Genomic DNA, 25,401 nt, shown 5'->3' with positions numbered 1-25,401 from the left:
CACAAATAATTCTTACAGAATTACGCTAATGCAGTAAAGGATGCAGAAAGTGTCTTCTACTCTTCTGCCATCAATGCAGCAGAATCACAGCAGACAGAGCTATTCTGCACAGTAAACCAAGTAATCAACTAAGACCTTGGACGCTGACCAGACTGCATTATCCATCTCTATTCCCATGACAGAGTTCAGTCTCGTCACACTTACAGAAACTCAAGTAGCCATGAAGAATATTAGAACCTGTGAAACAGATCCATGTGCCTCCTGGGCAGTGAAAGACAGTGAAATACTATGCCCACTAGTAAAGGACATGTCTTCTTCTGTGAAGCACACTTACCAAACTCCTTGAAAGAGACAATAACCTGCCCAACCCTCAAAAAGCCATCACTCAATCAAGGAGACATCTCCAACTACCATCCTGTCTCCAGTCTCCTATTCTGGGAAAAGTAATTGAGAAAGCAGTAATCACCAACCTTCTACAACATGTGACATCAGCCAATTCCTGGATGCCTCAGAGCACAGCAGAGACAGCTCTAGCAGCACTAAAGGACAACCTCCACATGACCATGGATACAGGCAAGATCTCCATATTCACAATAGTGGACCCTCTACTGTATTAAAAACTGAGGATCACAAGATACTGCTAACCCATTTACATGACACAGCAGGAATAGGTGACAGAGCATTACAATGGCTCCAATCAGGCTAATGTAGTGCCAATCTTTAAAAAAGGGAAGAAGGAGAATCCTGGGAACTACAGGCCAGTCAGCCTCACCTCAGTCCCCGGAAAAATCATGGAGCAGGTCCTCAAAGAATCAATCCTGAAGCACTCGCATGAGAGGAAAGTGATCAGGAACAGCCAGCATGGATTCACCAAGGGAAGGTCATGCCTGACTAATCTAATCGCCTTTTATGATGAGATTACTGGTTCTGTGGATGAAGGGAAAGCAGTGGATGTATTGTTTCTTGACTTTAGCAAAGCTTTTGACACGGTCTCCCACAGTATTCTTGTCAGCAAGTTAAGGAAGTATGGGCTGGATGAATGCACTATAAGGTGGGTAGAAAGCTGGCTAGATTGTCGGGCTCAACGGGTAGTGATCAATGGCTCCATGTCTAGTTGGCAGCCGGTATCAAGTGGAGTGCCCCAAGGGTAGGTCCTGGGGCCGGTTTTGTTCAATATCTTCATAAATGATCTGGAGGATGGTGTGGATTGCACTCTCAGCAAATTTGCGGATGATACTAAACTGGGAGGAGTGGTAGATACGCTGGAGGGCAGGGATAGGATACAGAAGGACCTAGACAAATTGGAGGATTGGGCCAAAAGAAATCTGATGAGGTTCAATAAGGATAAGTGCAGGGTCCTGCACTTAGGACGGAAGAACCCAATGCACAGCTACAGACTAGGGACCGAATGGCTAGGCAGCAGTTCTGCGGAAAAGGACCTAGGGGTGACTGTGGACGAGAAGCTGGATATGAGTCAGCAGTGTGCCCTTGTTGCCAAGACGGCCAATGGCATTTTGGGATGTATAAGTAGGGGCATAGCGAGCAGATCGAGGGACGTGATCGTTCCCCTCTATTCGACATTGGTGAGGCCTCATCTGGAGTACTGTGTCCAGTTTTGGGCCCCACACTTCAAGAAGGATGTGGATAAATTGGAGAGAGTCCAGCGAAGGGCAACAAAAATGATTAGGGGACTGGAACACATGAGTTATGAGGAGAGGCTGAGGGAACTGGGATTGTTTAGCCTGCAGAAGAGAAGAATGAGGGGGGATTTGATAGCTGCTTTCAACTACCTGAAAGGGGATTCCAAAGAGGATGGCTCTAGACTGTTCTCAATGGTAGCAGATGACAGAACGAGGAGTAATGGTCTCAAGTTGCAGTGGGGGAGGTTTAGATTGGATATTAGGAAAAACTTTTTCACTAAGAGGGTGGTGAAACACTGGAACGCGTTACCTAGGGAGGTGGTAGAATCTCCTTCCTTAGAGGTTTTTAAGGTCAGGCTTGACAAAGCCCTGGCTGGGATGATTTAACTGGGAATTGGTCCTGCTTCGAGCAGGGGGTTGGACTAGATGACCTTCTGGGGTCCCTTCCAACCCTGATATTCTATGATTCTATGATTCCTTTCAACAGAACCCAGAGAGTGGTGACTGGTAACTTCCTTGAAGGCCCTCACGGATCCCTACTAACTCTGCTTCTCTTTGACAGCTACATGAGACTAGAATAGCTAAAGAGACATCCTGGACTTAGCTTCCAATACTGAACTGTATATCTAATTCTCCACTCATGCTACCACAGCCACTGTTTTCAAGAGATCAGCTCTTGGATCAACACTACCTGACTCAAATTCAACCTAGGAAAGACTGAAATGATGCTAGTTTGCAGAAGGAAATGCTTTGAAAACTAGTCAGCACATCATCTCCCTCATCCTCCTTTGAAGGCATACAACCCCCATTCATCAAATTGGTGCAAAGCTTCAGGATTCTCTTTGACTCCTCATTAAGCTTGGATAATCAGATAGCAGCAGTGTCTAAAAATGCCTTCTTTCATCTCCAGCTCCACCCTTTGCTCCCTCATGAGAGCCTGGCCACAATAATCCATGCACCTATTTCCAGATTGGATGAATGTAATTCACTGTATCTGAAAGTGAACATGAAAACAACGAACAGGTTCAAAATGCAGCTGCCCACTTCCTTACCTGGTTCAGTCTGCCATGAACACATCACGTCTGTGCTCCTGTCCCTCCACTTGCTCTCAGTGCAGTTCCAATTTCAGTTTAAGGCCTCAGTCCTAACCTTCAAAGCCTTCAAAGCCTAACTTTTAACAGACCAAGCCCCATCTACTTTAGACACCAAATTTCATAGGAACATAACATAAGAATGGCCATGCTGGGTCAGATTAATTGTCCATCTAGCCCGGTATTCGGTCTTCCAAGAGTGACCAATGCCAGATGCTGCAGAGAGAATGAACATAACAGAGCAATTATTGAGTGATCAATCCAGTATCATTCACTCCCACCATCTGGCAGTCAAAGACTTTGGGAAATCCAGGACATGGGGTCGTATTCCTGACCATCTTGGTTAATAGCCACTGATGGACCTATCCTCCAGGAACTTATCTAATTCTTTTTTGAGCCCAGTTATACTTTTGGCCTTCATAACATCCCCAGCAATGAGTTCCATGGACTGACTGTACATTATGTGAAGAAGTACTTTTGTTTGTTTTAAACCTGCTGCCTATTAATTTCACCCAGTGACCCTTGGTTCTTGCGTTATGTGAAGTGGAAAATAAAACCTTCATATTCACTTTCTCCACACCATTCATGATTGTATAAGCCTCTATCATATCCTCCCATCCCAGTAGTCTCTTTTCGAGGCTGAAGAATCCTAGTCTTTTTAATCTCTCCTCATACGGAAGCTGATCCATACCCCTAATCATTTTTGTTGTCCTTCTCTGCACTTTTTTCAATTCTAATATATCTTTTTAGAGATGGGGGACCAGAACTGCATGTAGTAGTAAAGATGTGGGTGTTCCGGGGATTTATATGATATTTTCTGACTTGTCTATCCTAATGGTTCTTAATATTCTATTAGCTTTTTTTTCTTTTTGTCTGTCGCTGCACATTGAGCAGATTTTTCAGAGAACTATCCACGATGACTCCAAGATCTCTTTCTTGAGTGGTATCACCTAATTTAGACCCCATTATTCGGTATGTATAGTTGGGATTATGCTTTCCAATGTGCATTACTTAGCATTTATCAACACTGAATTTCATCTGCAATTTTGTTGCTCAGTCACCCACTTTTGTGAGATCCCTTTGTAAATTTTCACAGTCTGCCTTGGACTTAAATATCTTAAGTAATTTTTTTTAAAATCTGCAAACTGTGTGTGTCAGGTCACTGTTTGCCCCTTTTTTCAGATCATTGATGAATATGTTGAAAAGCACAGGTCCCAGTACAGATTCTTGGGGGACACTGCTATTCACCTTCTCCACTGGGAAAACTGACCATTTATTTCTATCCTTTGTTTCCCATCTTTTATAAACTTCCAGAGGGGATCAGGTGAAATTCGAGTTTTGTCCATCTTTAGAAAAGGCTGCAGAACTTTCATTTTTAACAAACTCTTTCCACACTTAATGTATGACACTAAACACCCCTTCTACTTGTCCCTTCCCCCTCCTTAAAACAAAAAACAACCTTACAACTTTTTATATCTTATACTCCTTTCCTCAGTAGGATCTGAAACTTCCAAATTTTTCAGGATGCCTTTTTGCCTCCAACGACCTCTTTTACTCTATTATTTATACATAGACCTTTTTTTAGTCCTCTCACTATATTTTTTATTTGGGGCATACATTTAACTTGAGCCTCTATAATAGTATTTTTTAAGTTTCCATGCAGCCCGCAAACATTTCACTCCTGTGACTGTTCCTTTTAATTTTCATTTAACCTTCACTCTTATTTTTGTGTAGTTCCCCCTTTTGAAGTTAAAACTACTATGGTGGGCTTCTTTGGTATTTTCTCCCCCACACCAATGTTCTATTCAATCTATGAATTGCCAAGGAAGATGTACTCTTCTGAGACAATGCAGATCATGAAGTCCAGCTCAAAGCATATGCATGCTGGGGGACAAAACCTTTTCATTTGAGAGTATCTGGCTGTGGAACAAACTTCCAGAGGGGATCAGGTGAAATTGGAGTTTTGTCCATCTTTAGAAAAGGCTGCAGAACTTTCATTTTTAACAAACTCTTTCCACACTTAATGTATGACACTAAACACCCCTTCTACTTGTCCCTTTCCCCTCCTTAAAACAAAAAACAACCTTACAACTTTTTATATCTCAAGAGAAAATCCAGAGATTTAATCCTAAACCACTGAAGGGATGATTTGACCTTGATAGGCAACATAGCGCAGTTAGCCTGATTAATGATTCCAGCTGAACTAACAGTTATCACATAAATAAAGCCCAAAAGTAAAATCATGCTTTATACCATTTAAGCTCTAGTACATTTTGACCAACACCATTGCCGATTCTCACCTCTTCCCTAGCCTTTGGGTTTCTCACCTTATTTTCACACATCACAGCTTAATGGCAACAAATTTCATTGGGAGAGGATAGCTTTGTCCATCTCCCAGTCTAAATCCGGGGGGGGGGGGAGGATTAGATTACAGAAATGCTTTATCCTTCAGCACCTTTTCTTAGAGGTTACAGGGTTTTCATCCTCTGGGGACAGATGTCTGAGAGAAATGACTTATGCAACAGTAATCTTAAGTACTCTCAGCTTAGTCACAGATAAAAACAAGAAAAGTGAACTGCACTCATCTCTTGAAAGCAGTATGCTCCCTGACCACTCTGTCCAGACTGTGTGCTGGCCAGCTACCAACTCCTCCACTCTTGCTCTCCCAGAAACTGTTTTTCAAGCCCTGTCTTTGGGTCAGCTTCCATGTCCATACAATCTACTTTAGATCTGTAGCATTGTTCTTTTTCTATAAGAGCTAACTCACATCCACTGGCTGAATACACTCAGTCTCCATCTTGGCTGAACACAGAGATACTTAGATGTGGCCCTTTTTAAAATTTCTTTGATTAATTTCTCTTCCAATAAAATAAATTCACAGAACCTAGATATTATGTCACACACACCAAAAGGCTCCGACTCTACCACTGAGAAAACAGCCTTGAAATTTATCTTTAAAATGAAGTGAAAAGCCATTATGGCTGATCAGCTATTTAAAAAGATTTATATAAGTTAGCAATGGTCTGTAAAAGTTACTGTTGAAATGTAACATAAGCATTGCCACCTTAACTTACTCCTAAGTTTAATGTATTGCAACAGTGTTATCACACAATTTTGTATATTTCCCAGACAGTCCCTGACCCAAAGACATTACCATCCAAATAATTACTCTGTAGGGTTAAGTAGTTACAATGTAGGGCTCTGGGTGGAACTCAAGCAGATCAGAATATTAAAAAGTTAATCAGGAGGCAACTAGAGATTTGGGGAAGAAGTTTGAAAAATATACAAAATCTGGTACTGAATACCATAGCTCCTACCACCCAAGTCATCTACCCAAATATGCCCTACTAGTGGGTGTTCAATAAAAGTTAACAAGCAAGATCACTATCAAAATGAAAGCAATCAGTATTAGAATTAAAAAGCCGGGCCTGATATACAGAATGAGCTATATAAGCCACAAAACTCCTCTGTACATGCCAACTTTTTCTGAAAGGAGAAAAGGAAACGAAGTTGTAAAGATAAGGCCAAGAAGTGAGTCAGGAAAAGAAATTCTCCCTCATCACATTTTCACCTTTTAAACTGTCTTATGGCAGAAATCCAAGCCATATTCACTTTTGTAATTTTGATTCAGTAAACATTTTTCAACTACCACTTCAAAAGAGAAACAGAAGTAATCCCACAGTTTTTGACAAATATTTCTGACAAATATTCTAAAGAGCACACAAAGTTGACTTCAATTTAAACTGAGAGTTTTTAAAGGAAATATGCCATTATTTCTACAGTAAACGTTTGTGAATGGACTCCTAACAGTCACCTGATGAAACAAATATAAAACAATTTTTACTTAAGTATTATCTCTTTTTGAGATGACAGCATTTATCCAGATGGTGATGACTTGGAAGGGAAAGAACTAAAAATTTCCCCAAATAAATCATTTATATACAAGTTTTCAGAATCTAAGCTTTCATTAAAACTAAACTTCACAGCACAAATGTTATAAAAGTATACTAAAACTAAATAAGTGCTAAGAGTATTAAAGTACCCAAAATTGATCAAGATAATCTATAATTTAAAAATAAAAAATAAAATAAAATAAAATAAAATAAAATGGGGAAACAGCAAAACTTAATATTCACACACTTAAGCCACAGGCACAAAGTAAACAATCAGGAAAAAATATATTATTTTGGTTCCAATCTTCGATGTTATTTGTAAAAAACAATAAGTGAAAAGTGTTCACGCAGATACAATAATTTACAAAGGAGACACCTAAAGACCATAACTGCATGATGTGAACAAAGGCTCTTCAGTAAAGAAAGTTACATAAAGACTAGAATTTTGCTTAGTAATTTGAGACAATCGTAAAATGCTAATCATCATCTTTGGGTCCTCCTAATGCCTTGTCTATACTGGGCATTTGTCCTGGTTACAGCCCTTGAAGGTCAACCCCCAACGTGGCTGCACCAGTGCAAATAGGCACAGGTGCTCTAAGCCATGATTTGCACCAATGCAGCTAACCCCTGCTTGACACCAAAGTAAAGTGCACCAGTACCAGTCATGATTTACAGTGGCTTTTCTTGTCTGCACTAGGGGCTTGTGGCAGTGCGGCTAGGCTAGCAACCTGCCACCAAGGACTGTAAATCCCCAGCACAGGTAAGGCCTTAAGAGACAGATGTGCCAAATAAGTACTTCTGCTGCATGACCCTGATAAAATTTCTGAGAGTCTAACATTTTCCTCAGAGAGATGAAATACTTTTCTGCAAAATACTGCAGGGGGAAATAGCTATTTTCACTTCTAAATGGGGGCTCAAAGCCAAATAGTTTTCTCTTTAACGGAACTCCATAGATACTGTACCTAGAAAGAGGGAAGATGTCTCTCACCCACTAACGCCCTTTAATAAAAATAAAAAGCCATCCCAAACAGAGATATGCTGAGGCTATAGTATAGTTCCTTTCTCCAGGATATCTCAAATAGAGTTCTCTAATTGTAGTCAGATCCTTTCCTGTTAAACTCCTCACAGTCCTACTAATTAATCAAAATCATCTTGGGAAACTGCGGAATAACTACATTTACCTAAAAAATTATCCATGATCTGACTAGCTATATCATTGCACTATTGATACTCTGACACCTTATCCCAACTTTTCATAACATCCTGAGAAGAAAACCCCAAAGCACACTATTATAACTATTTATAATGGAAAAATGTATGGCCAGAGAGTGATGAGGCAAAAACGATAAGTGTAAGTGAAGTGTGTTCAAGTACATTGTGGCTGAAAGTAAAATCTGATCAACATCAAGAAAACAGAGGGTCAAAAGAGAGAATGAATTAAGGAAAATGCAAATAAAGTTTCAATACAATATGTCTGGTTTTTGTCACAAGCAGAATTCACAACTGTTGCAGACTATTTAAATGATCTACAGAAAAGGACTTTTATTCTGCACGTGGTACCAGCTAGAAATAAGTACAAATAAATAAATAAATAAATAAATAAATAGAGCTCTAACATCTTTGGCAGCCCTTCATGTTCTCACCTCAGAAAAAATAATAATCAGAACTCCCAGTTCTTTGTAACTAGTAAAACTGGAAATAGAAAAATATTAACAAATTTTTTCACCTTAGATTATATTGTTTTCAACTCCAGCTTGAGCTTTGTCACTTTTGTAGCATAATATGTAAAGGTGAGTATGTTTAGAACTATGAGTTTTATTCCTTCACAAAAAGCTCATTTGAATAAAACTGTTACTGTTCAAAGGTAACCTACAAACGGAAAAAGAAACGGAGCTGTACCTTTTTTGGGGGGTGCGGGGCATTTCTTTGTGACCTATAAAGAAGGCCTGAAACTTTTGTAGATTTTGGCTGGCTAGTTTGCAAGCTACAAATCCTCCTCCAACAAACTATGAGAGTATCAGCTGGTGAGACACAAATGGATCACCAGCTGGGACTGCAGCAGAAGGAGCAGACCTGGTAGCTGTGCTCCACTCAGTCCTTCAACTACCACCTCTCCTGCTTCCCTCCATGCCCAGGATGACAGTTATTGAAATTGACAATGCATCAATTGTGTCATTGTGTTGCATCCTTTGGTTAGTAAGTATGGTGAATTTTTCAAGCCCTGATATATTCTAGCCCAAACTCTCAAAATTCTACTTGCTCATTCACATGAGCCCACTACTTTCTTTTTTGTTAAATGACATACAGCCAAGATATTAGCTTTTTCATCATGACAGCAAGAGTGACCAAGCACGTTTCAGTCTAGATTTGCAAATTGTTATAATGATTTTACAATGCTGCACTAATGTATTCTTGTGCAGAATCAGAAAGTATCCTATAACCACACAAAAACTTTTAAAGGATTTAAATATCTCTTTAATCGATGTCCCCCACAAAAGACAACCACCATTTACTCTGCCTATATAATTCTATTCTATACACTAAGGGTTTTTATATCACTGCCATCACCATATCTAAGCACCTTCCAGCAGTGCATTAAGCAACATGACTAACATCTGTCATGTGTCTGTTCTCATCTCTTGGGGGGGGGGGGGAGTGCATGCAGTAGTGTGTTTCGTTTTTAATTTTAAAAAACCCTCTACACACGTATGTTGCTATATTTTTATGTTATAGAAAGCAAGGTCAAAGAAATCTGTCTTGCTCTTTGAGTGCAAGGTGGTGAGGTTTGTGATCATGCTTGGTTCCCGAGAGTTCATTCCAGTTTTGGGTTGGGCTCCGAGAAAGCTCCGTCTCCTGCACAGACAAGATTCTAGTAGAAAGTCCCATTGTGCCAGAGGAATGACTTTACTGATCACAGTCTTCACCCCAGAGTTTTAGTCTATCTTTTAGATACCCTAGGCCCAGGCCATTAAGTACAGTACCTTAGGGGGGAAATAAAGGACTGGCATTGAACATGATTAAATATTCTATAGAAAGCCAGTGTAGGGCGCAGAAGAGGTGTTCACAGAAGCCAGCATTACTGAGGCGATATCCTGCAACAGTCTTTATTATCTGGCGTTTTCTTAGCACTGAGGGCTTCATGCCTAAGTATACTGCATTGCTGTAGTCCAGTAGAGAGGTGACGAAGGCATGAATAACTGAGGTGAGGTCACAGTTCACTAGGATAGGATGAGTCTCCTAGGTAATGGGAGATGACAGAAGACATTTCTCATGGATAATGGTAAGGGAGAGCTTAGCATCAGTGAGAAACTCAAGAACATTCCTACACTAAAGAAAGAATTGACCAACTGCAGGTGTGCACTTTCAACCAAAGGAGACTGCACCAGGACTGTAAACTCCTCAAAATGCTATCCTCTGCCCAATCAGCATAACCTCTGGCTTGGTCAGTTTCAACCAGCTGTCCATCAATGAGCTGATTTCATCAAAGCACTAGGCCATCCTGGTAGTAGTGGTGTGGTCATATGCCGCAGAAATGCATTTCACCTGCATATTGCCAGCACTGGAATGACCAGTTCAACTAGTGGCTGCATGCAGATGTTGAATAGAACTGGAGACGGAATTGATCCTTGTGAGACTCCACAAGTGAGGGTTCTAGTAGTGAAGGTGTGGTTTCCCATCACTATTTGTTGGGTTCAGAAGGATGAGAATGGATGTCTACCCCTTACCCCTTGACAGTAGGAGATCATCCATCAGTGCCACTAAAGCGGTTTCAGTTCCATGTCGGCCTGAATCCAGACTGATGCTTATAACCTAGACTCAGCACAATTAGATGAGCTTGAAGTTGGCCTTTGGCTAATGGGAATGGGAAGTTTGACACTGGGCAGTAGCTGGCTATTCTAGATGCATCCAGGGTGGGTTTCTTAATGTGTGGCACCAGTTGTTCATGTCTCTCTTTCAAAAGCCAGGAAAGGCCTGGGTCAAATTCACAGGTCTTGAGTCAAGGCTCCTTTACTGTATCCAGAATTTCTGGCTGAGTGAATGTACTGGACTCTGGGAATGCAAACAGACTACTGGTTGGTGGGAGCAGACAAGGCGGATCAAGGTAGTTTGGGAAGCATCCTCAAATGTGCACAATCTCTTCAGCTAAGTACAATGACCATTCTTTGCAGAGTTTAGTACTCTGTCCTGTACCCTGTGCAAGCTGTAGACATTCAGACGCAATGATGCAGTTTACTATCCTGGACAGCTCTTGGGGCAGGATTTGGCAGATTCAATGGAAGCTGAAAGGAAGGTGCTATTGGCCTGTAATACAGCCACAGCATTGACTTGGAAGAATTCATTTGGTTTCATCCTGCCTGTATTAATCTTCATTTTCCACCATTGGTGTTTGAGTTTCCACCTCTTTCTCTTCATCTAGAAAACCAAGGAGATCTGTGTTGATGGTTAAGAAGGGGCCATCTGGGGGCCAAGATGTCAACGGTTGAAATTAGTATACAATGATAATGACTGGCCAGTTCCTCAACTCATCCTGTGGGTGGGGTACTGCTGTCCTTTAGGAGGCTTTGAAATTTGCTATAGTCCATGAGTCTTCATGATTGAATCAGGGTCACGGCTCTTTCTTGTTGCTTGCAAGCTGGAAGAGCTCTGATCACTAACTTAAAAAGGTGATGGTCTGTCCAAGGCAGTGTCTGGATCATGATGTCCTTGCTATTGACATCTAGGCCAAAGATCAGGGCCAGGGTCTGACCAGTTATGTAGGATGCATCAGAGCTGACCCATGAAACTTCTTGGGAGGCAAGTGAGGATATGTGTTTTGGGACTTTTGCATCTGTGGCCTTGTCAACATGCATGTTGAAATCTCCATGGACAATACTACCATCAACAAGGTATCAGTGAGCTCCATTATGAACTCTTTAGCCTGTGACGACCTGTAAATGAGTATAAAATCTGCTAGCATTGACTCTGGTTTCTATTGTCAGATGAGAAATTCAAATGAATGTCTCTTAACTGAGGCACCTCTTTTGGAAATAATAAAAAAAAAATGAACACAGTGCCCCAGACCTTCTTGGCCTGTCCAAGTCTGTGATGTACCAAGTATCCTGGAGGGACAAAGGGGGTTAGCAAAGGACTCACATCATCATCTAGCCAGGTCTCTGGGATGCAGGTTATATTGGATGCATCATTGCTGATTAAATTGATTGTTGCTGGTTCGCAGCAAATCTTGCATTGTTCAGCATCAATTTTTATTTCCATTGATTTCTTCTATCTGCTTCAGGCTCATGCATAGGTAGTTGTCCTCTGCAGTGTATAGATATTAGCTATCCAGAATCTGAATTCTTATGCCTGTTTTGTTTCCTTGGACAATTCCTTTCGATTTGGACTATGATAGGCTAAGGAGTGGATTGTGCAAGGAGATAATTGTTATCAAATGGGTACTCATTTAAGCCAGAACCTTTAAAGTAATTCTTGCAGATTTAGACCTGGTCTACTTGTACCCTACATAATGCCGCATGTAGCTACACACTGCAGTAAAAGGTAGGCTGCATCCACACTAGTCACTGTGGTGCTACATGTAACAGCAAAAGACTCCAGCGAGGGCAGGCAACAGAAAAAGGCTCTGGCAGTGGGAAGGGAGTGGGACACTACAGTGCTGTTTTTAGCACTGTAGACATGGGAGACCCTGTTTAAGCTTATAGAGAGCCATGTAGGGTGCATGGTCTAAGGTTCAGGCACCTAGGACACTCTACACGCCTAAGCAGTGCCCCATTGTCTACACTGCTGTTAATACTCATGCTAGCTGGGCATGCAGTGTCCGTACACTATATGCCACCATAAGTGTAGATGTACCTTTAGAGGAAGAATGTAAAAGTTCAACCCAAAGAGCAGAAAAAATAAAATTGACAAAACACCGGTCAGTTTCACAGCTGCTACTAAGAACCCAGTAGGTACAGTAAAACAGACACAGATTAAGACACTTTCATTTTGTTGTTGCCTGGGAAAGCTATGAGAAACAGAGAAGTCAAGCGCTGAAGTAATTCTCCAGAGAAGAGTCCCCACCCCACACCCTTCAAAAAAAGAGGCAGCTAGGAAAGGGGTAAAGTAGCAGAAACTGTCTAATTCCCCTGGAACAGTCAGAAGGCTAAGGTAATGGGAGATCCACCTACTCCTGCACAAGTCAGAAGAATCTACTATCACTATTAAAAAGACACAAAGCTTCTCTCTTCCAGCAGCCAGTAAGAGTGTAAGTAGTGTAAAAGTAGATTCACATTAATCCCTACTAATAAGATTGAAATGTCAGGCCCCAAGTAAGGAGTATGGGCAGCACCCTGGTAAGAATCCCAGTACTCTTGCCTTTCCCAGCAGCTGGAACTGGAGAGAGTCTGGGCTTCTCATCAGGCATCGCCCTGACACTTCACTGAGCCAGTCACCCATATCTTCCACATTGGCCTCTGGATAAAAGATGCCAGGTAAAGCTTTCAATCCCCATGTAGAGAATATAATACAGATGCTAGTTTTTCTTTATTCTAAACTACATGATGGGTTTCCTCAATCCTTTCCTGAAAAGTATTTTAATTCAGAACTTATGTATCAAGCCAGGCAAGCAACAAATAATTTTAAAGCAATTAACATGTTTTATGGACAAATGCTGAAAACCTGTTGCTCTGCAGATCTATGTAGCAATGAAAGTGTTTTGTGTGTGTAAAACAAGTTAAGTCACAGAGATGGAGAAAGAAGCTGAGCTAGCTGTATCTTCTAATATCTTCTAGAAGCCAATATATTAAATATTCAAGTAAGAGGGTTTTTAAAAATAAAAATGCACTTTTAAAAAGAAGAAAGTAAGTTAGTATAAAAATATTTCACAGGATATGTCTGGATGGAACTTTTTTAAATTTTCAGGTTTCAAGGGAGCAAAGTGTGAAGACTAATTAATATTACTCATTAGATTAAAAATTACCAGTATACCCCTAATCTTTTCCTTCTATAGTCAGTGGATCTGTTTTTCACAACAGCATGGCTTGCATTCCACAAGGGCCAACATCACCAGCTTACATAACAATAAAACCAACCCTGACACAGAAAGCACTAATTAACAACCATGAAAACAACTGAAGCAGCCACACTCTGCAAACTAATCCTTGTTGCTATGAATGCCAAAGACATCTCACCTAGCACTCCATATGTGTGTGGTTTGGGGCAGGGGAGGGGGGGGGGCGTGGGTGAGGACAGTCACTCACTGATCCCAGTCTCGAACATGTAAACAAGAGACTATGGTATATAAAAGTGGAGTATTTTTTGTCTCTTTAAATACATGAAAAACAATAGATGAAGCTCTTTCAGATTAATTTTCCACTTGAAAATATAATCGGGAATAGAAAATTAGTTTTATATTCTTTTCACTATCAGTCCTACAAATGACAGGTTTCAGAGTAACAGCCGTGTTAGTCTGTATTCGCAAAAAGAAAAGGAGTACTTGTGGCACCTTAGAGACTAACTTGGTTAGTCCTACAAATGTAATTTATCAGCATGAGAAACATACTGAATTCAATTCATGAAACAATACTGGACTTCCCAAAACACTAGATTCCCCAATAGATTAAGCACTCAATTCATCATTGCCCTATGGCCAATAAATTTGGCAGCTCAATCGCTGGGAAGTTTCCCAGCCTCCACATGGTACATAGCTGGCACAACAGCTTCAGATGCCTCATTGGCAGCCCTATTCCTTGCTTCTCCACCCAATCCCAAGTCCTGGCACCAGAGCTGTGACAGGAGAAAAAAGGGCTACAGAAACAAAGTGAAAGTTAGGGAATCTCTAAGGCTGTTCTCCCCTTTGCCAAGGACTAAATTGGCACGCAAATCAACAAAGTACAGGTGAACTAAGGACACCTTTTCCTCTATCTTGGATTTTGTGTCAGGCAGTTTTTGGACACACCTGGTAATTGGGGCCTAACAGTTTAACACCTGCAGCCAAAGCTTCTAAACTCTCAAAAAGTGCTAAGCAATTGAACACTTTGAACAAGTATTCTCATTCATATAAGTATGCACATCTTTTACCTTTAAAAGTTTAATACAACCATATTTCATTTGTCTTTAAAAAAAAAAAAATCAAACAAGCCACCACATATGAACTCCTGCCCAAACCCCACTAGCAGCATGATTTCACTTGATGCTCTTAAGTGCTCCAGTCTGCCCAGCATTCACTTTTTTTCTTGCTCAAAAACTCTTTATTCTGAGGGGGAGGAGGGGAGGGAGAGGTATTTTTTAGGAAGAAGGAGAAGGGTTGGGAGAAAATATTGTTTTTGGAGAAGGATTCTCAATCAAATATTTTGGAGTATCTTGTAGTAAATACTGATTTTATGTAATTCAAACAAAATGTGACTTTGCACTGTGTGCTTATCTTGATCCAATAAATATATTGCTACAATTATGCTCTGACAAGCTATAGAATCCTTGATTTATTTCAGTAGTTTGCTAGACCAAGACAATGTTTCAGAAATGACAAAACGGGTCAACTTATATTTTATAAATGCAAGTGTATTGTTTATGCAAAATGCACAGAGCCTCACTTCATTGTTTATTCCAAAAGAGAGTACAGTATAAGCACAACAGTGAAATGTGCCTCAACACAAACCTGAAGGACCGGTAATAACGGTAAGAGAGCATCTTTGTGCTCTTATAACTCAACTGGAAGTTCTCAGTTTGTGTCATATGTCATCAAGTGGCCTTCAAATATTCTAGCGAAAACCCTACATTTTAAACAAAATTTGACAATTAAGTGAAGGGAGCACTGATTTAAAATATCTTGTTTTCAAAACCAAAGGCTCCAATCAGATCCATATGGGCAGACTCTGGAGTCTGTGCAGAGTCTAACCAACTTCAACAGGGTTCTTCAACTTCAACCTCTGCCCACGTAAATCTGATTGTGAGATTGAGGTCTAAATGTACCAGCAATGTTTAAATCCACTGTAATTCTGCTACAAAAACTTTAGCGTACTCTGTTCATTTTTTAAAAAAATAAGCATAAGTTTCCTATAGAACTATGGAAATCATTTTACTCTAAAGGTAAGTCAGTATCTACAGTTCGTATGGAGGTGAATTACAGTGGAGAACAGGCAATTTCACTATACAAACTAAGAATACCCAATTGTTTTGAGACACCTCCTACCCACTCTGAAAAAATTAATGTAAGTATTTAATTTTCATTTGTTGGAAAGCATTGCCACCACACTATCTACACCAGAGGTGGGCAAACTACGGGGAGGGGTGGATCTGGCCCGCGGGACCCTCCTGCCTGGCCCCTGAGCTCCTGGTCTGGGAAGCTAGCCCCTGGCCGGTCCCTCCCCTGCTGTTCCCCCTCCCCTGCAGCCTCAGCTCACTGTGCCGCCGGCGCAATGCTCTGAGTGGCAGGGCTGTGAGCTCTTGCTGGGCAGCGAAGCTGCAGAGCCTGGTGCTCTGGGCACTGCAGCTGTAGTGCCGCCAGCCACCGGTGCTCCAGGCAGCGCAGGAAGGCAGCAGGGGGGGTTGGATAGAGGGCAGCAGAGTTCAGGGTGGTGGTCAAGGGACGGGGGTGTGGATAGGAGTCAGGGTGGTCAGAGGGCGGGGAACAGGAGGGTTGAATGGGGCCAGGGATTCCGGTGGGGGGGGGGGAACAGTCAAGGAGGGGTGGATGGGGCAGGGGTCCTGGGGGGGGCATCAGGGGGCGAGAAGCAGGGGGGGTTGGCTAGCGGGCAGGGGCCAGGCCATGCCTGGCTGTTTGAGGCATAGCCTTTCCTAATCAGCTCTCCATACAATTTCAGAAACGCCATGTGGCCCTCAGGCCAAAAAGTTTGCCCACCCCTGATCTACACCCACATCCAGCTCACATAAACTGGATTTTAATAAGCAGGATCCACCAGAGGTCAGAAGTGGCCCTAAGCAGGAAATGCACGGGCATGCTCTATTCGTGTGGGAAAGTAATCTACTGTACATGAAGACACTAAATTTGACTCTTAGTTTGGGGTCTTGATTATACCAGTTTTGTTTTTAAGTCTTTTTCTGCTTAATCTGAACTGCTACTATTAGAAGACCTCTGAAAAGAAACTGGGGAACTTCTGAATTCATTTGTCCTATTTGCATTTACAGAGCATAATACTCCTGTTAATGTCAATGTGAATTAGTATGAGACAAAATTATTAACATATTAACAATCACAGGCTTTTATGACAACATTTTTAAAAATTATTTTACTTAAAAGATATTAAAGCACTGACCTCCCCGGGCTCAAACTAGTTGCCATCCAACTTCACAGCCTTAGTCCAAACTATATCTAAAAGTAAATAACCATGTCCCTCTCAACACATTACAGTAATAAAAGAGTCACTAGCGACATCCAAGAAGGATCTCATTAATGTGACTGCACTTAGTTCTTCCTTACAGTGCACCTGACTCTTCCCCTTATGTTACTAATTGTACACACTTGAAGGGTTTTAAAAGAATGTTTCCTGCATGCCTCCTGGTGAGAAGTAATGTATCAACAGGATGTTATTTTAAAGAGAGAAATAATTGCTAGGGAATTAATAACTTGAAGTTATGCAACAGTTCTGCAGCTAGTTGGAATCATTAAAACATTACGTTATTTGCATACTCATCTCTCAGAGGGGCTGAGATGGAGACTTGCAAGAAGCCAGTTTGAGTTCAGCATGTTCAGCAGGCAGAGGTAGTAATAAGAAGCTTGAGACTGTAGATAATGTTTTAAAATGTTTTCTTCTATCAGTTATCTATTGCAACATTGCCAAAAGCAATAATTTAAGGAAGAGGTGCTTTCTCTGAGACACTGCTGTTTTCTCTAAGAGCCACAGAGATCTAACTACCTATTTTTATCCAGAACAGCTACAAAATCCCCAAACCTTCTTGCATGCCTATATTTCGGTCGGCACGGATAGGTCACCCTGTGCCTCCTTCACTGAAAAACAATAAGTGATTTGAATGGGTTTTCTTCTCCTTTTCGATCTCAGGGAATGTGCCACCTCCATAAAACATTGCCAGTTTGTAAAGCTTTTCGGGGGGAGATGGGAACGGGGACGCCTGTTTCTTTTGTGAATGCTTCAGAACCCTCATCCTCGCCTGCTGCTCCGGTGCGTGTTGAACGATCACAGATCTACCCACAAAGCGCTGCTTTTCCCCACAGCCGCCGCCAGAGATTTGCTGTCTAACGAGTTTCTCCTCCGGGGCCGTTTGCGGAACGGCTGAAGCAGCCGCGGCTTTTCCACCCAAGGAGGAAAAAATCCCCAGTGCAGCCGCGCGCGAGCTGAGTGCGGGACGCGGGGGGCTGGGAAGCGCCCCGCCACGGGCGGGGGGAGGTGGGCAGCCCCCAAATCCGCGCCCCAGCGATGCGCGGCAAGCGGCTCCCAGCTCCCGCAGGGGAGAGGAGGCTGCCCCGCCTGTGCTGATCACGAAGGCGCCAGCACCAGGGGGCAGTGGGTCGGGGGGGCAGGTAGCTGCTCCGGTCCCCGAGGAGGGAATCAGGGGCGGCCGGGAAGGCTGGCTCACTATGTGGCAACCGGCGGGCCGGGCCCCTGTCTGTGTGTGGCTCGTTATTTGGCAGCGGCGGTCACTGACCTCCCCGGGCTCAGCCCCGGCGGCGGCGGCGGCGGCGGCTCCTCCATGGCGGCGGCAGCAGGGAGCAGCTCGGCGACGTCTCTCATGCATGCACCGAGGTCGGCATGGCAGCAGCGGGCCCCTGTCTGCAGCCCGGCGCGGAGCGGCGTTGGGGGGGGGGGGTGGGAAGGAGCGGAGGGGAGGTGTCTCTACCCGGCTGCGGGGATCCGGCCGCGAAGAGCCGCCCGCGCGGCCGCCATCTTGCAAACAGTCCCAGGGGGCAGAAGCCGGGAGCAGCGCTACGGCGCGCGCCGAGGGACAAGGGCAACCACAGGCGCTCGCGCCTCCCCGAGCGAAAGAAGCGGGAGGGGGTGGGGCGGTGTTAGAGCTGTCACTAGCCTTTCCCAAAGGGCTGCCTGCATCCCAATAAGGCTGGGGGGACCGAACGGGGGGGGGGAGTTAATATGATGATGTCATTGATAAATACGTTGTTTGTTAGTTTCAGTGACCCACATTTTCTCCTAATCGCCCTCGCCGCCCTCCCCCCGCCCCGGTTCCCGCAAGGGGGTTGAGGCGCGCAGGCTGCAGCTTTTGGGGTCAGGAGATGGGGGACACGCTCAGCTCTGCTATGGGCAAAGGACGTTTCTAGCTCTCCCCGTTACAGAGAAAAGCCCGAAACCTCAACCCTGAGGTTGAAAAGCCGGAAGTCAAATAAAACGAACCCACCCTTCATTACTTTGTAAAAATCTCATGATTTTTTTTAAGAAGGGGGGGGGGGTCTGACTGATTTTTAACACCTAGGGATGGTGATACTGAATTAATACCAAGGACGTGGTACCAGCATCCTTTCATCTAAGGAAGACAATGGATGCTGGGAACATTAATTAAGCTCTCTCCCCATGCCCTGGGAGGCAGGGATAGGAATCACTCAAGGAGTTGTCCAGGAACAAACACATGAAGTGACCCTGAAAACTGACTATTCTAGTGGCCTTGGAGGAGACGGGGGGCTTGCTTTTTTAAACAGCTTTTGGCTGTCAGATAAATTTACAGTAGGCTGGCTAGGCACATACGCACCTCAAGGAGCACTTCTCACCAGACTTGGCAGATGTTATCAGTCCCTCCCCACTTCTGTAGAAAACCCTGGTCTGTAGAGTGTCGTCAAATGGATAGGATGGCAGAGGAGAAGGGGGAGGTGCATAGTTTGACAGGGGTGAAGCAATCACCTAATTCTCTCTCCTCAATTGACAGAGTTTCTTGTGCACCGTCTGTCAACAAAACTATCCTCTGCAGGCTCAACCCCTGCAATAGGTGTTCTGGTTTTTCATTTTGGAAATCTGGTCACTTTAAAGCCCACTGCAGAATTTTCCACCAATTTCGAACAAAAAGTGAAGTAGAACCACATTATCCATTTGCAACTATAGATGGAATATAGGAAGGAAAAATGCAATTTCCTGAACTGGAACTTGGCTAGAATACATAGGTTAACACCCTTAACATGTAGAGAACCATGAGATGGTTCATCACTTTGGGTGGTCAAGCCTTCCACGTTTAATTATCATGAAAGCAGAGCAGCGCCCCCTAGCACTAGTACTGATTTAGAAAGAGTGCTACATATTGTATCACCATCTCCACTTCCTATACCCAGGAATAATATCTATATGGCATATATTATATTTCTTTGTAGGATGAAATACAAAAAATAAGGGATTAGAATGAGAGCCACTGTTTTATGCCAAGATCCTCCATGAAATTAACCGTATACTAGATGTGCAAATCTATTTAAGATCCTACAAATATTGCACCAGACTCTACAACAGATTCTTAATTGATGTAAAATTATTGACATGTTCCTGTGAGTCAAAGAGAAATATCTCAGTACGTTTAAAATACTTGACCTGTTAATCACAGTTAAGCAGTATGTACTATTTATGTTAGTAAGAATCTTTCTGTGTTGTATTAAAATTAATTTTGAACATTAATAATCCAGCAGATATTGCTAATATAAATTTATCAGCTTTGTTAAATAGCCAATGCCAAATGTCTGGAGCCAGATCAATGGATTTATGCAGACTTGCATTTATCATTATGATAGTTCACCATCAAGAGAGAATATTAATGTGCACATAGTATACTTTCCAAAGTAAAATGATACAGTTAACAAAAGCAGTACTGAAGTGAATGAGTGTGAATGAGTTCTCTGGCTCAAATATGTAAATCTGGAAACAAAAAACAGTTTCAAAAGCCAGGTAAGTCTGTAAGTCTGTCATGTAACAACTAAAATTTATGTCATTAACAAAACCCAAAGCACTGAAAAGCAAAGAAATTGACATTATAAATCTTACCCTATTTACCCAATAAATAAGTACCTTATTTTTATCCAGTATATAGAAATACATGTACTCTAAATGGAAGTATGGGTCTCTCCCACATTGCTTGCTTCACAAGCTGTACTATTTTTCAATATGTACATTTGGTTGCTGCAGATAGAAAGAACTAGATGTTGTGTGACAAAAATTGTAGCTATACATAAACTGTTGGAATTTTTGTGTATTGTATTGTGGTATCATTGTCTGATACCATCTCCTTGGGTATTTTTTGTCAGGCAAAGATGTGGTTATGCTTAGCAGTCACTGTGGAAGATTTTGAGTTCCATAGCACTATAATAGTCTACTAGAATCACACTGATTTTATTATCTAGTGTAAAAATTTCTGATGCCACCTTTTGCCATGGAGATAATGTCATGTTGTGACTATGCTTGTGGGAGGCCTGCAGAGGATATACTACTGCCTCAGCTGAGTGGTCAAGCAAAGTGGGATATCACACTCAACTTGAGAGATTACATTTCTCTGTTTGTCTGAGAGGGACATAGAGGGCACACGAAGCCCCTGGCACAGAGGAGAAGGGAGAAATGGGGATGCACACAGAGTCCCTTGCATGAGGGAGGAGGTGGGGATTCCAGAGAGTTGCTTAAATAGAGGGGGATAGGAAGGTGGCCTAAAGGGAACTTAGGATGGGGGGAGGGGAGAGAATGCAGGGAGCCCCTGGTGTGTGCCTGGTGGCCTCCACAAGAAACAAGGTGTGTGACCTTCTATTGGATATTCTCTTTTAGCTCAAGCAGTAAGGGCATGGAGTTCCTGAGTTTTTTCACATATGGATGGCCATTAAGTATATCTACACTCAGCCATGATATGTGGCATAGTTGGTGACCTAAAGATCTATGTAGCAGTGAAATCTATACATAGGTTAGGCCTCACGTTTGATTTTTCTTTGCTTGCTTTTAAAAACCAAGGATCTGCAGAACCTAATATGAATAAGATTATATTAATGATTTTTTTCAATACAAGTATTCTCTCCTTTTAATTCAAAATGTTCCCCTGCTAGTTTGTGATTCCAGACACAACACTGTACTAATATATGAGGTCCCACAAGTAAAACTGACCAGTCTGGTTTCACCATTGGTGCAGAAGGAAGTGCAAAAAGGAAACAAAGCTTAGGGAACAGTAAATGAGATTTTTTAATCTTTCTCAATTTACTCAGGTATTCTTTGCAGTATTGCCAACCTCAAGCAAAGAAAAATCATGAGTTAGCCCCCCCGCCCCCCCCATACCATGACTGGCTTAAAAATCATGATTTTAAAAAAATACGAAATTTAAGATTCTTTCTATTTGCCTTCTTGTTTGACCTTTTAGGGTGCAGTTCATGTTTTCAACTTTTCTCTGCAACCATGGGGGCTAGAAACTTACTTTAACAAATGTGGAGATTCTCATGCAATCTCTTCATTCCAGGAATTGGGACTTCAAGAAATACACTGAAATTGTGGGACTCAGATGGCAACGCTGTCTTAGTAACAAAAATAGGGACATAGTTGTAGAATAGCTATTTGAATTTCTACCTTGAGTGCTCTTTTAAATCCTTTGTATTAAGGGCATATAGGGTCAGTTCTCCCCATGCCATCACAAACATCAGATAGGCCTACATGTCTATGGTTTTGTTACTTCTGGATTAGATATGTTTGCTCTATCCACAACAAATACTAACAAAGAAAGAGTTAAAAAAAGAAAAAATATATGTCCAGCAACTAGATGGCTACAAGTAAAGTCAGAGAATAACTTTATTAGACTTCTTCAGTTGAACATGGTCATAGATTCAAACATTTATTTCATTTTCTGTGTCAGTTAGTCACAGGAAGGTAAGACTTATATCTCAACCAAATGCACTTACACAGACTAATGTCAGGCTTTTTTCATCTCATGAACATTTCATGTATGCATTGAAAAACATTTTTTCAGGAAAATAAGAGTGACTGTGAGTTTAGTTATCCTCATCTCATAACTATTAGAGAGTCACAATAAATAAGTTTTAAAAACTGGAAACAAAGTAAAGTAAACAAAATCCTACCTTCATTAGGCACTAGAAAGCACTGAAGTGCAAAATCTAGTTAAGAATGCTGAAGAATGGATTTGCATATTTCCTTGGTCAGAGATTAAAACAGCTCTTCTGTGATCCAGTGGAGTAGTACAGGATATATGATACCTGTGTCTGAGAACTAGTAAACCTCACCTGACAGTATTTATTTGTTATACAGATCTTTGTCTTGTCCCAGAGTCCAAACAGGGTACCAAGACAAATTTCCATGTGAAAACTTGGGAATTCTCCCATCTACAGTTATGTTTTTTTCATAGTAGTTATAGTTCAATAATAGCATGACAGAGGATCTCTTTTTAAGAAATAAACCTCAATCTGCAGCATGGAATAATTTGAGCCTGTCTACAATTCATTTAATATATGACTCTCTGTGGGAAATTAAGGTATCATCTCGTATACACGTCTGCTCAATCAGCTGTTAGCCCTGTGATTCATTCACTGCAGCAGCCTGTCTAATAGCTGCTAGACCTTGCTCAGCTGCAGCGTTCAACAGCTGTGCTATAATAGGAGCCAGTCAACTTGACATTTCTGTCTAAACACTGTTAGCCCACATTCTGCATGTCAGATCATGCTGGTCTTTGGTACCATTAAGTCATCTCTATTATAGGAGCGTTTGTTAGTAATAGTAACATGAGGTCAGAAACATTCTTAGGATTATTGGCCTGCCACTTCAACTGGATAAGGTATTCTTCTCTACTTCCTATACTAAATAGTGATTGTGCAGGGTTGCTGATGCCATTAATATGACTGCATTACCCATGTAGGAGGCATATGAATTTTGGTGGTGGATGAAGTGGCATGATCTTAATGGGCAAAACCCTGGCCCTGGGCCCATTGCCTGTACAGTAAAACATTGCTAGCTATTCTGCTTTGGGTATCATCATCCTGCCATGGCAGGATAGGATTCCACACATAGGATCAAGTTCATTGCACTGTTTTTTGCTCCATTTTGTGGCAGCAATGTATTCGCTGCAGTAATTGCCTGTTTACACATCCTCTGGATCTCAGCATTAGAGCATATTGAATTTTGGCCTACCCTGCCCCTTTATCTGACTGAAACCATATCTTTCGTAGGTATGGCCTATGTCCAGTTGTGTTGAGTGTGTCTACCTGATTACACAGTTCTGTGAACACAATTGCAGAATTCTCTCTGACATGCTACATGGTCTCCTGCAGCCTGAACACCCGGGGTTATCTGAACCCTCCCTTTTTCCAGGTCTCCAGATGGTTACAAAGATAACCTTCAAAATATGAACCATGTGTAACCAGTGCAGTGCTATCTATATGAGCAAGCGCCAAAAGAGTTGTGAACAGCCCCTATTCATCTCAATGGAGTGCTGATTGTGAAGCATAACAGCTGTGATTTAGATACAACCTTGTCAAAGGAGGTGCTGTCGTCATCATGAATAGGTCAGAATATGAACAAGAGGCTGCTAAGCAGCTCTCTAACACCACTTTCTACAAGCCATTACCCTCTGATCCCACTGAAGGTTACCAAAAGAAACTACACCATCTGCTCAAGAAACTCCCTGAAAAAGCACAAGAACAAATCTGCACAGACACACCCCTGGAACCCCGACCAGGGGTATTCTATCTGCTACCCAAGATCCATAAACCTGGAAATCCTGGACGCCCCATCATCACAGGCATTGGCACCCTGACAGCAGGATTGTCTGGCTACGTAGACTCCCTCCTCAGGCCCTACACTACCAGCACTCCCAGCTACCTTCGAGACACCACTGACTTCCTGAGGAAACTGCAATCCATCGGTGATCTTCCTGAAAACACCATCCTGGCCACTATGGATGTAGAAGCCCTCTACACCAACATTCCACACAAAGATGGACTACAAGCCGTCAGGAACAGTATCCCCGATAATATCACGGCAAACCTGGTGGCTGAACTTTGTGACTTTCTCCTCACCCATAACTATTTCACATTTGGGGGCAATGTATACCTTCAAGTCAGCGGCATTGCTATGGGTACCCGCAATGCCCCACAGTATGCCAACATTTTTATGGCTGACTTAGAACAACGCTTCCTCAGCTCTCATCCCCTAATGCCCCTACTCTACTTGCGCTACATTGATGACATCTTCATCATCTGGACCCATGGAAAAGAAGCCCTTGAGGAATTCCACCATGATTTCGACAATTTCCATCCTACCATCAACCTCAGCCTGGACCAGTCTACACAAGAGATCCACTTCCTGGACCCTACGGTGCTAATAAGTGATGGTCACATAAACACCACCCTATACCGGAAACCTACTGACAACTATACTTACCTACATGCCTCCAGCTTTCATTCAGGCCACACCACATGATCCATTGTCTACAGCCAAGCTCTACGATACAACTGCATTTGCCCCAACCCCTCAGACAGAGACAAACACCTACAAGATCTCTATCAAGTGTTCTTACAACTACAATACCCACCTGCTGAAGTGAAGAAACAGATTGACAGAGCCAGAAGAGTACCCAGAAGTTACCTATTACAGGACAGGTCCAACAAAGAAAATAACAGAACGCCAGTAGCCATCACCTTCAGCCCCCAACTAAAACCTCTCCAACGCATCATCAAGGATCTACAACCTATCCTGAAGGATGACCCATCAGTCTCACAGATCTTGGGAGACAGGCCAGTCCTTGCTTACAGACAGCCCCCCAACCTGAAGCAAATACTCACCAGCAACCACACACCACACAACAAAAACACTAACCCAGAAACCTATCCTTGCAACAAAGCCCATTGCCAACTGTGTCCATATATCT

General features: G+C 42.3%; 1 protein-coding gene across 7 annotated transcripts in view; it reads right to left on the bottom strand.

Moving 5' to 3' along the window:
* Positions 1–18,377, bottom strand: part of MAP3K4 (mitogen-activated protein kinase kinase kinase 4) — a 144,648-nt gene extending 126,271 nt beyond the window's left edge. For 6 of the 7 annotated variants that reach the window (XR_014710966.1, XR_014710967.1, XM_084624134.1 and 3 more), the window contains exon 1: positions 18,223–18,377. Coding sequence is in view for 5 of the 7 variants with exons in the window: in XM_084624134.1 (XP_084480260.1) it covers positions 18,223–18,308 (86 nt within the window). In the remaining 2 variants the exon portion in view is untranslated. Of the gene's footprint in view, positions 1–16,874; positions 16,926–18,222 lie in introns of those variants that run through there. The other variant, XM_084624133.1, reaches the window with a different exon arrangement.
* Between the last annotated feature and the right edge of the window lie 7,024 nt (positions 18,378–25,401).

The sequence above is a fragment of the Lepidochelys olivacea genome, assembly GCF_965140295.1.
Source record: "Lepidochelys olivacea isolate rLepOli2 genome assembly, chromosome: 3".
Lineage (NCBI taxonomy): Eukaryota > Metazoa > Chordata > Testudines > Cheloniidae > Lepidochelys > Lepidochelys olivacea.
This window is presented reverse-complemented; position numbering and strand designations above follow the sequence as displayed.